The sequence below is a fragment of the Lagenorhynchus albirostris genome, chromosome 19 (assembly GCF_949774975.1).
Source record: "Lagenorhynchus albirostris chromosome 19, mLagAlb1.1, whole genome shotgun sequence".
Taxonomy (NCBI): Eukaryota; Metazoa; Chordata; class Mammalia; order Artiodactyla; family Delphinidae; genus Lagenorhynchus; species Lagenorhynchus albirostris.
Window position 1 is genome coordinate 24704172 of NC_083113.1, and position 12875 is coordinate 24717046.

At 34.9% G+C, this 12875-nt stretch overlaps 1 protein-coding gene across 3 annotated transcripts in view; it reads left to right on the plus strand.

Moving 5' to 3' along the window:
- The window catches only part of PHKB (phosphorylase kinase regulatory subunit beta), a 200587-nt gene that overhangs the window by 12303 nt on the left and 175409 nt on the right, over positions 1-12875 (plus strand). For all 3 annotated transcript variants that reach the window (XM_060132511.1, XM_060132510.1, XM_060132513.1), the window contains exon 2: positions 11246-11335. In XM_060132511.1, the coding sequence (XP_059988494.1) occupies positions 11246-11335 (90 nt within the window). The remainder of the gene's footprint in view (positions 1-11245; positions 11336-12875) is intronic.

Here is a 12875-nt window from a genome sequence, read left to right on the forward strand (position 1 = left end):
AATACCATATGCTAACACGTATATATGGAATCTAAAAAAAGGTTCTGAAGAACCTAGGGGCAGTACAGGAATAAAGACAGGTGTAGAGAATACATTTGTTTACTAGGTGAGGGGGAAGGGTAAGCTGGGATGAAGTCAGAAAGTGGCATGGGCATATATACACTATCAAATGTAAAATAGATAGCTAGTGGGAAGCAGCCCACAGCACAGGGTGATCAGCTTGGTGCTTTGTGTCCACCTAGAAGGGTGGGATAGGGAGGGTGGTAGGAGATGCAAGAGTGAGGAGATATAGGGATATATGTATATGTATAGCTGATTCACTTTGTTATACAGCAGAAATTAACACATCATTGTAAAGCAATTATACTCCAATAAAGATTTTTAAAAAAGAAAATATGGCAGAGTTAAGCTACACTTAGAGTAGACAGGAAACAATTTAAGCCATACTAGATGGTTTGAATAGTGTTCTGCTTGTATACATTTAGTACTGAAAGAATGCCTATTATAGTGTTCCAATTCTATAATTAAATGTATGTATTAGAATGTAGGTTAATTTGTGTTTTAATATCTTCATTATAACATGGGTATGCTAACCTGATATGCAACCTATGCTTCTTAGTGACAGAGTTGATCCTGCTCCTACGGGTCTTGAGTTTGCTTTGTCTCCCCACAGAGATTGCATGTTTTTTGGGAATGTTTGACAGTTGGCCATAATTAGACTTGGAGGTTGTTAGTGACATTAAGGTTAGTTCTGAATAGTCATGCTTCAGAAATAATTACTCATTTTGGTTATAAAGTTGTATTGAAGACCTGTTAGCATCACTCCTGTGTAGTTAAGGGTCATATTTTAGTTGGCCTTTTCTCCCTCTTCCACCCTAAGTAATGCTTGTTTATCTGGCTTGTTTAGAGAAAGTGGTAATCTTGGTTTCCTATGGCTTCTGCACATAGACACTAAACTATGTATACCAACCCCAGGGTACTTTAATATCACATTTACAGCTCAAATTACATTCAGTTATGTTTCTGCTGTTTCTTAATTACTGATTTTTAAAATTACAGATTTAAAATCACTATGTGGGGCTTATCCATCCTTGCATTGATCAGGAGGATTCTGATTAACAGTTAAACAAAATTCCTTGATTTCTAAGTTTCTAACCAGTCCTAGGCTAAGTGCAAGAGGAGATTCAAAAATTTAAGGGTGGAGAAAGGAAGACAATAAGTAGTTAATATACAGTGTGCCAGTGCTATACTTAAAATATTTCATTTAAGTCTCACTACAATCCTGTGAGGTTAAATTTTCCCCAGCTTTACAGGTTAGAAGTCCTAGCTCAGAGAGAGCCCAAATCCACAGTGTTGTGAAGGACATAGCTGTGATTGCAGCCAAGGTCTATCTGTTTTCTCCACCCATGTTCTTTCCACAACCTCCTAGGTATTATGACAGTGTCTATCCAGGAGCTTCCTTACACTCTGGGGGATGAGGAGGAGGGATGATGGAGAGCAGGGAGACCTCTTTACTTGATTGAACCTTGGGATTAACATTATTCACTAGAGTAAAAGATGGCTTCTAAAAAATGTGATTGGATTCCATACAAGAAAGTTTCGTTAGTTATGATTTTATTGTATGTAGGTCTTCACAGAAGGCAGTTTACAGAAGGCAGGACAGCTTTGGAGCAAATCACCAAAGTCTGATGGTATAGTGTAGAAAATGGCAAAAACGTCTCTGCCCTGTTTTACTTAGCCAGTGATGTAGAGTTCAGTGCATTTTGATGAGAAGAAAATTAGCTAGCATTCATTGTCTACAAACTCTATACTGTCAGAAGTATTTCTACTTTTTTTCTGGTTGAGAATATTTTTATTCTTAGTGTTAGCTTACTTTGCTAATTCATAGTTAATTGTGATTTTTATCGATTAACATTCAAGACTTCCTCTGTTCAAGCTTACCCTATAAAGTGTTATCAGGGCAATTTATAATTAGTAGTATTAACATTCATATTAAATGCATTACTGAACTCTGCCAAGACAAGAAATACAGACCAGGATTTATCAAAGTGCAAATGATAAAGGAAAATGGTTTGTTTCCATCTTTCTAAATGCTGAATAGCTTGAAAGTATTATTTCTGTAGGACTTGTGTTGAATAACATATGACACAGCAAAATGCCTCATGTCACATGCTTTTAATCACTGTAATAACAAGACATAATAAAATTAAGTATTTCTTGTAAAGATTGGGAATGGTGTATAGTGAAGTTCTTTTTCCCCTCCATGTAATTCAATTAATATTTAACTAAGATGCTATCATTTAAGTCTTACAAGTTTGGAATTGAAAATTTTTACTTGTAATATAAGTATGAAATAATGACTCTGGGTTTCTCTTCAGAAATCTTATGTGTTCAGATTAGTATTATCCTTTATAAAGTAACTCACTTGTAAGCTATATACATTTATTCTAGTGATCAAATCATTTTTAAATCGTATCCTTTTATGATTTCATTCAGATCCTCCTTTATGAGCAATAGAAGAAGAGAACAGAACAGATTAAAATAGAAGAATAGAACAAGTTGAATTACTACATGGTCACAGCTTAGGGTATTGATCAGTGAGTCTTACCTAACTTTATCTGCTCTGATGAATCACCTTATTCATTGCAGCTGATTCCGAGTAATTGTTGGCAAATTTTAGATATCAGAGGATATTAATTCCATTTGTTGGATAAATATTTATTGAGTGCTCACTGTTTTCCTGGCACTATTGGTACTGGGGTTATAACAGTGAATATAACAACTACTGTTGAGAAATTTAAATAACTGTGTCATTTCTGAATGCATTTTTTTTCATAAAGGGAGTTCCAGAAACTTTTTAGAAACACTAGAATTATTAGAATACAGCTCTGACCTCACAGAAACATACATTCATGCTATATTATGAGAAGGGACTCTACTAGACTATAAATAAGAAAGGAAAATGAAATAGCTAATTGAGTGATTGGTATTTATAAGGTCAACTCATGAAACATAAACCAGATTTAATATCCTTAAATAGATTTTATTGGCCATGTTCCTTCCTTAAAGGTCACTGGAAGAACTTAATACCTTTTTATTAAAAATAAAATGGGAACAGTTGAATGGCCTTTTCACATCTTATTTGGATTAGTTGAAGAGGCAAGTTTTACTTCATTTTTAAGAAGTTGTGCTATTTTATATTTGCCACTTCATATTTTACATTTAAAATACGTTTCTTACCCAACTTGCCATGGAGAAACATAGACTTAAGAAGTTGAGGGTTCAGATGAACTGTGATCATAAATTGGAGTTAAGTAAGGAAAAGTATACATATATGTATATATACATGTACATATAATTTTGGAGCAATCTGTTTGAAGCAGAAAATGAAAACAGGGATTAAGGGCTCTTAACTCTTCTTAGCCAAGCATTTTTATGAGGTTTCATGGTATAGGACAAAGAGCACACATATAGTTTGTCTTTAGAGAACCCCGTGGTCAAATTTAGACTGCCATTTAATAACTTCTTTGTGCTTCAATTTAATGCCAACCTCCTTCCTTTGTCAGGAAGATGAAATGGGACAATGTATTTAAAGTATCTGGTACAATGCAAAGTAGTATGCATGCAAAATTTCCCTTTCTCATTTTAAGAATTTATACAGTAAAGAAAATCATGGTTTAAGTTTAGTTTTTTTGTTTTGGAAGGAGATGTTGGTGATCTTGAAGATGCTCAAAGTGCTGAGTCATGTATAGTGTATTTGAACCTTTTAACTATAAAAGTTATTGGGTATCCATTCTAAAGTTAGTAAGGTAAATTTTTCAACTTGTCTAATCATGAAAGTCTGAAGAGGTGGAACTAGATGATTAAATCAAGTTGGATGGGAGCAGCAGGAGATAGCATAGCCTGTGAGGATATTGTAAACTGGTCATCAGAAGTTTCCTGAAAACAAACTTTTTAGGAAAACTATTTTTGTCAGCTTCTCTCCATGTTTTCCCTTTTCTTACCAAACTTTCACTGCTATTTACTACGTACTAGATATGGTCCCTGTTGTAGATCGGCTTCCAGTGTAGTATAGCACATTAATCAACTAGTGAAAATAAAATGTATTGTCATAAGCAAGAACAGTACTTAAGGTAATTTACAGAGTGCTGTAAGAATGCAGAATATGGAACAATTAACTCTGCCTGTGGAATTGAAGAAGGCCTCCCCCTAATCATGTGGGTCACACAGTTCAATTAAATAAACATTTGGATTGTGAACCTCCTAGTACAAGCATTAGGGATACAAAGGTGAGAATGTATTAGAATAATTTGTCCCTTCTATAGTAGTATCCTTCTAGTTTTTATCAGTGGAGGAGTAAAAGGGAATTTTAAGATGAAGAACTTATCATCCCAAGTTAATGATTTAATTTAAATTTCAAAGTTGCTTGAAAATACGTTGTATCATAATATAGATGATAAACATATAATTATTATACTCTGGGAAACCTTGATATCTTAACACCTCAGAAATTAATGTTTTAATAATTAACTGATAAACCGCAGATGTGGTTTGCATATATTTTGTATGTTCATATACAAGGCTATCTCTTTGCTTTTCCATGCCTTCCTGGTCTGTACCCTTCCTGCCCTCCTCACCTTCTCTATATGCAAGTATAAGGACTATCCAAACCTCATGAAACTGTGGGGCTTTTTGACCCTCTACAATGCAAGGGCTTCAGATTCTTCTTAGTTCCTGATCATTTTGTTGGAGAATATGTTAGCTCAGGGATTTTGGTTATTCAACTGCTTCTTCGTACATACTTTCTTATTAGTTTATTAGCCTCTGCACTTAACAGTTTTCAAAAACTTAGGCTTAAGAGACTAACGCTTTCAGAGATTTTCCTGACTGAAAAATCACAGTTCTTAATGTCCTATGTCTATAAAATTAGCTGTTCACCATTAGCTCAGGCAGAAGATTCTAAAGTTGCAGTCTTTAGAACTGGTGAATCTCACCCTGCTCCATTCCCAAAGTTAGAGAATCATGAATAAAACGCAGACAGAAGATACTGGTTGATTCTTTCCTTGGGCTGAGATTCTACTTTCACATTTTTTGTGTATTTCTCTGCTAGAACCCAAGACCTATAGAAAAATGAAAGGGTGCAGCATACTTTATGTTTTAACTTTGTGTCAATATGCATCATTGAGTGCTACGTACAGTACTTAAAAAAAAAAAATCAATATATGTTGCTCCAGGCAATTGCGAATTTTAGAGACATTAATGTAGCTGCACATGAAGCTGATTATTGTTTAAGCTGTTTGTAAATATCATATGTCCATGATGGGTTTGAAATCTTGCCTATAAGTAGATCAAATGCTACATTATTAGATATTAGAGTTTTTATATAGCTTTTGAAAATTAAGTTGTATTATTTCAAGAGGAAATTGTCTATTTGAATCCCATAGTTTGAGATGGTCTCTTTATAATTTAGGACAAATGAATCTTTCTATTGAATATTTTGTAACCTAAAAAAAAAAAATTTTACCAATTTGATCTTTTTAAAATGAATGGAATTTACTACTTACTTTAAAAACGGTTTAGAAAACAAATTCCCAATGGATAAAATAGCTAAGTGGGAAACTTTATTTTTTTAACATTATAAAAAACTTAGAAGAAAATTGCAGTAACTATATGTATAACCTTGAGGTTATCAAAAACCATTTTATTTATTATTTTTAAATAAATTTATATATTTATTTGTGGCTGCTTTGGGTCTTTTTTGCTGCACGTGGACTTTCTCTAGTTGCGGTGAGCAGGGGCCACTCTTCATTGTGGTGCGTGGGCTTCTCATTGCGATGGCTTCTCTTGTTGTGGGCCCCAGACTGCACAGGCTTCAGTAGTTGTGGCATGTGGGCTCAGTAGTTGTGGCTCGTGGGCTCTAGAGCTCAGGCTCAGGAGTTGTGGCACACAGGGTTAGTTGCTCCGCGGCATGTGGGATCTTTCCGGACCAAGCCCCTATCAAAAACCTTTTTATGTGGCATTTATGTTCGTAAAATTGCTATGGCCAGTATGCTAGTCTAAAGCCAAGTTATTTGAAATCTCTTTATGTTTAGGGGAAGTAAGGTAAAGATCTACACATTCAGATGTTAAGTACTCAAGAATGTGGCCCCTCTGGGGACTTCCTTGGTGGGGCAGTGGTTGAGAGTCCGCCTGCCGACGCAGGGGACAGGGGTTTGTGCCCCTGTCCGGGAAGATCCCACATATCGCGGAGTGGCTGGGCCCATGAGCCATGGCTGCTGAGCCTGCGCGTCCGAAGCCTGTGCTCCACAACGGGAGAGGCCACAACAGTGAGAGGCCCGCGTACTGCAAAAAAAAATAATAGTAATAATTCAATACTACTTCTTTTCGTGACATTACTGAATGCAGAGTTGGGAAGATATGTATTGTAACATGCTATTACATAGTATTTCCAATGTACAGATATATAGGTATAAATAAACTCAAAAGTATATATAATAGTAGAATGTAGTAAAATAGGAAGTGATGAGGCTTGATTATTTATTACCATTGTTTTTAATAATTAGTTGTAATTTAATTTGCAGTTATGGCTGTGTTTCACAACCAGTCCCAAAATTCCTGACAATTTCACAGTTGACTCTCTCCAGCCAGTTCTAACTGATTCTAGCACACTCCTGGTTATATCTGTGTATATCTGTGTTTTGCAGTATTGTTTGTGATGGTAAAAATAGGGAGCAAATTATATACCCACTGATGGGGGGCTAGTGGAATAAGTTGTAGTATAGCAAAAGAAAGAGCCATCACTTTTAGTGATTTCCCTGTGTGTTGTTAAATGAGAGGAGCTAAATGCAAGCACAGGTCTGTCATGATCCCATTTTTATAAAACGAGCAAGGGCAGACTCTTCTCTCATTCTTGCCTATATGTTTGATTATATAAACATGGAAAATGTGTGGTTATGAGTACAGAAGAGGGCAAGAGGATGAGGTAAGGAAAAAAAGGACTTACGTCCATGAGAAAAACAATATGTATGTTATGATCCTATATGTGGTAAATTTTATGTGTTTATGTGATATATACACACTAAAAAAACATACACATTAAAAAGTGTACGCATTAAAAAATATATACACAGTAAAACATGCCTGAAAAGAATGCACCAAAATGTTAATGTACCAAATGTACCAAAACGTACCAAAATGTTAATGATACCTTTTTTAGGGTGATAGAATGTTATCTTTTTTTTTAATCTGGAAAGAAATTAATTGAGGGAGAGAATTAAAATCCTATGGTCCTTTCTACGGATTTAAATTTATAATAAAATTATCCTGTGAAAGGGCATACTAGGGTCAGTGTGTCAATAAAATTTACCCTTTAGTGATATAATTTCTTCACCTAAACCTTCATGTGTATCACTTCAAAAAAAATCTTAGTATATAGTATCTTGTTTCATGAGACATGTGTATAAGTTTTAGAACTGTATTAGGAACTTCCCTGATGACGCAGAGGTTAAGAATCTGCCTGCCAATGCAGGGGACACGGGTTCGAGCTCAGGTCTGGGAAGGTCCCACATGCCACGGAACAACGAAGCCCCTGTGCCACAACTACTGAGCCTGCGCTCTATAGAGCACGCGAGCCACAACTATTGAGCCCGTTTGCCACAACTACTGAAGCCCACGTGCCTAGAGCCTGTGCTTTGCAACAAAAGAAGCCACCACAAAGAGAAGTGCGCGCTGCAACAAAGAGGAGTCCCCGCTCGCCACAACTAGAGAAAGCCCGCGCACATCAACAAAGACCAAATGCAGCCAAAAATAAAATAAATTAAAAATAAATTTAAAAAAATAACTGTATTAAGTATGTGTGCATATATGTATATATATTTATGACTGAACATCTTCCTGGAGTTGAGTTGTTACCTTCATATTTAGATGGCAATTCATTATTTGAAATTGCTAGTAAGTTTAGAGATTGCAATGCAGGAGTTCCCTGTTCTCTGAGCCCCACAGGGGGATTAAATTTTCCTGTCCTTCGTCTTTTAAGGAACTCACCACTCTACCTTGTTATTCATATATATATATATATATAAAATATAATCTTATTCAAAACCTTACCTTTCTTCCTAATCTGTAGGCCTTGGTAGCCTGCTAGATGTATGGTCCAGAGTCTTATGCATTCACTGTATATATTAACTGAATGAATAAATAATGATATTTATCTTAGTCCACCACCATGCATGGAAAAATGGTAAAGCTACTTTAGGGATCATCAAAGTCTTGATTAATAATATTTTTGTATGTATTAAAGAGCTTTGAATCATGTACAGTAAGATGCCCAAATAATACACTTCTGATGTTTTGGTTTGCTGATCAGTTTCCCGCCTTGAATTTCCTCATGGGTCATCTATTTCATGCTTTTAACAGTTACTATTTAACTATCAGTGCTGTTTTGTGATTTCTTAAGAGCCTCTCCATAACACTCAGAAACCTTCTGGGTTTATAGTGCAAAATTCAGAAAGCTTATACCTTTGTTAAGTTTATCTCTTTCTATAATACTGTTTATGTCTCACAGAGCAGCTCATTCTTTAGTCTTTGTTAGTAAATAGCACTTTCTTCCTTCATGATAAAGCTGTAATATTTCTCTTCAAGTAACAACTTCTGCTTCATCTTCTTTGTCACTGTTATCTGTTTGATGTAATGTGTTCTGAAATGAAGACGTAGACTGTATTTTTCTAATACAAAGTGAATTGTCAGGTAAGAAATCAGGTTGACATGTTTAAACTCATTTTACAAACTTGATAACTGATAAGTTTTATTTTACTTTGTGGTGTTTAGATATAGGCAAAATTCAAATGAGAAAAACATGGAAAGGAGAAATTTATATTTTAAAAATTCATTTCATTTTGAATTCTAAACATTATTAGAGTTTTCTGTTATTTTGCATCTTTGTCTTTGGGAACTTGTACTCCATTGTTGATTTCTTTCTCCTCCACGTTTGTATTGGTATTGATGCTTTTCAGATGTTTAATTCTTGTTTAAAATGTTTCCATTATTGCTTTTCCTTTCTAAGTAATTTAATTTTATGCAGTTACTTTAGAAGCAATATAGTGGTGATCACTGAAGTGTTGACATTTATCTAGCCAAGCTGTTCTTAATTTACCTTGGGCTTTCTTTGAAGATATAGGAAGGTATAAGAAAACATAGATTCTCAGTGAATTAGCTGATTTTACTTTTACACTTTTCTGCTTTGTTTTGAACATCTTTTAGCTCTTGCTGAATGGGTATTTATTTTCTTGAAAAGTCTGGTTTCCCATTTATTTATTGTTGCTTCTAAGAAACTCCATGGGTGATTTTATTGAAAAACATTAGATGACAGAATCATTTTAGTCTTTTGGGGGAGGTAAGGGGCACCTTAAATGTAATAGTACTTTTAAAGGAAGTATTTTTTTCACTCTAAGAACCCTGATACAGTGTCATTAAAATAATCTTTCAAAATAAATTCACCTACTATTATAATGCAAGTAGATTTCAGTTTTGCATATTCTATTTCAATCTTTATCCATATGCACATGTATTATTTATCTAATTGTAATGAAAATGTATATGCAACATTTGGTGATTTTATTTTTCTCATATAAAGCAAAATCTTAGCTCTATGAATAGCGCTCTAAATAAAAACAAATCATTTCACCACAGAATAAATAAAAACAAGTCTAAATAAAATATAAGTAAAAGCAAATCATTCCACAATCATTCCACCCCAGCAAACATGTCCCCTTTAGTCTTTGTATATCCATATGCACAATTTAAAACGTGATGATTTGTACCTGATTTTATTTTATTAATTATGGCTGAATTTCACCGAGAGTGTATAGACCCCCCAGAGCTTATCACCTAACATGCAAGCATTCCTTCCCAGCTGCCAGGCTGCCCATATACTGCCAATATACTTAAACCTACCCAGAGCTAATTGAATGCAGAGAGGCAGAAGGCATGTGTGGACCCTTGCCTCCTTTGCAGTCCTGATGCTTTCCTCTCTGTGTTGGTAGTCCTCTCCATACTTCACTATGGGGGCCATTCTCGTTGGTGTCATTGTGAAGACTTTTTTAGAAAAATCTCTTCACTCAGAGCAAGTCAATTCATATTCCCTGTTTTCATCCATAAGTCATCTCTCTTTCTAACAGAAGATAATGGGACTATTGCCTGAATGTGTAGATCTTTACCTTACTTCCCCTAAACATTAAGAGATTTCAAATAACTTGGCTTTAAACTAGCATACTGGCCATAGCAATTTTATGAACATAAATGCTTTAATTTTCTTTAAAAACTGATTCTTAATGCCTTCCAACACGACCCTCCGCCCTGGTAAGTTATAGGTTCACTCTTGTGCTATGTTGTTAGACTATATGACGTGGCTTACCTGAGTCCCAGGGTGGGTTAATTGTGACTTTGAGATGTTTATAATTTCTGAGTGCTTTTAACAAGAATGAGAGTCAGTACTTATTCTGATGGCTGAAGGGCCAGATGTCTTCCTTTCAGTCAGCAGTTGAGAAAGTGCACTAGTCAAGTGAACAATTTTCTGTATCCATTTTGTGGCAGATTATCATGATTAACGTGAATTTTGTAGCTTTTGAGCAGTGTATTCTGCTAACACCTTGCTGTAGTTTCCATGGCTGAAAAGTAGAAATGGTTTCTGCTTATAGTCTAGATAATAAGGCAAGTATTATCTACCTAGGAGAAAGTGGAGGCTTCAGGCTTTCAGTATGAAAACTATCTGAATATTCATGAAGTGGATGACTTTGGAACATGTACAGTATCTTTTTCCTTGAGGTTTCGGGGGTATGATTGTTTGACAGAAAACTGCCTGATAATGCATGAGGATAAGGAATACAGTTTGGATTTCAGGGCATGTAAGTAGATATATTGATATTTCTCAGAAGGAACTGAAATTATTGAGCTACTGGACTACCACAGGAGTCTTAGTGATATTTGAGATGTTAGAACCAGTATACACGAGTTAGTTGGCTTGACTGCTGGGAGTGAGGAGGGGGATAGCTCATAACATTTAGAAATACTACAAGTGCTTTCTTCTTTTTCCTTTTCCCACCCCAAATTTGACAAGTAGTGAAATGTGATAGTTCACTATAAAAATGAAAATTAGATTGCTAAGTAGAGCTTCTTCATTTGTTTAGAAGTTTCTTTGTTTATCTGGATGAAAATGATTGAATTCGATGGGTTTTCATTTTTCTTTTAGGCTCAGTTTATGAACCTCTTAAAAGCATTAATCTTCCGAGACCTGATAATGAAACTCTGTGGGATAAATTGGATCACTATTACAGAATTGGTAAGCAAAACCCGAGGAAAACATGTCCTTAGGTAGCTATGCCTTAGTTATATTATATATATATTATATGGATGATGTTCTCTCATTTGGATGTTGGGGTAGTTTCAGTGCTTAGACAGCTACATATTCCAATTGCATATGATATGGGGACTATGGAAGGAATCTGACAAGTCATATCTGTCCCCTGAATCATTTTGAAACTGTCACCAGTGTCCTCTGTGTCCTTTTAGCCTTCCTAAATATTACCAGATTTGAGAACTAGAGGCTGTCTCTTGAATAATTCTTACACAAAGATTTTTTTTTTTGCTTATTTACCTATACATGGTTCCTATGTAGTCCTGAACCTTTTATATCCATTTCTAATTCATTGAGATTCAAAAGGTAATCTCAGGTTACTGTTACTGATATCAGGTCCCTGTTTTTTTGGTTGCTGTTTTGTTTTTGTCAGGATCAACCTGACAAATTTTGTTACTTAATGTGAGCAAGCAACTTTGAGATATGTATGTATTTAGGGGGCTCCTCTTTGTTCATCAGACTGTAAGTTGGAAATGCCTATTAATTTTTTTTGTCAGTTTGCTTCTTGTGCCATTTATGTGGCCTAGTATGTCAAATATAAAATTGGATTTATTTATCTCATTAAGGAGAAGGATTTTTTTGTGTCAGCATCGTGTAAAACCTTATTTCAACTTATTTTGGTCAAGATTCTGGTATATATTCTTATGTTGCCTACTTATTATTTTTGTAGCCATAACTAGCTAAAGAGATTAAACTGCCTTTTAAAAGAAATGTCAGATTTTTACTTTGGACTATGAGGACTGGTTTTTTACTCTGTGAAAAATAATAAATACCCTGGTATTCTGAAAGAAATGATAATGTCAGTTTAGTCTGAAAAAAGAAAAAGAAATTTAAGTCTTTAATCTCTGTGATGGACCAGAGTACTTTAGACCTTTGAAAAACTGTCCTAAAGTAGTTGACATATGCCAATCTAGATTAGAGTAACTTAATTTATTTGGGGGAAAAACATTACTCATCCATTTATAGTTAGACAGGAATAAAATAGCTTTTAGGAAATGTAATTTTAGTGTGTTTATTTTTCTATTTTAGGACTGTTTTATGTAAGGTAGTAGAGTTTGCTTTCTGTATCTGCAGATGCAGAACCTGCAGATAAGGAGGGCCTACTGTATTAGCCATTTTAGATAAGGGACTTGAGTGTCTGAGGATTTTCGCATGCATGGTGGGTCCTGGAACCATCCCTGTGCATACTGACGGACAACTGGAAAACGCTGATTTCAGACTTCTTTGACTTAAGTTGAATGTTCACAAAATAATTATTTGCTTGCTGTTTTCATGTCATATAAAGATGGGATTCAGTTTTAAAATGTTAAACATATCACTAATATAGTATGTAAAATGAATACATTGCTCTTCAGGTACGAATTAGTCATCAGTGAAAAACAGGATTCTGGCCTGTTTAGGGTTGAGTTAGCTTTGGATTTAGCAAATGTATACAACTCTTTGTTGTATATTTGCTTTATTTTTC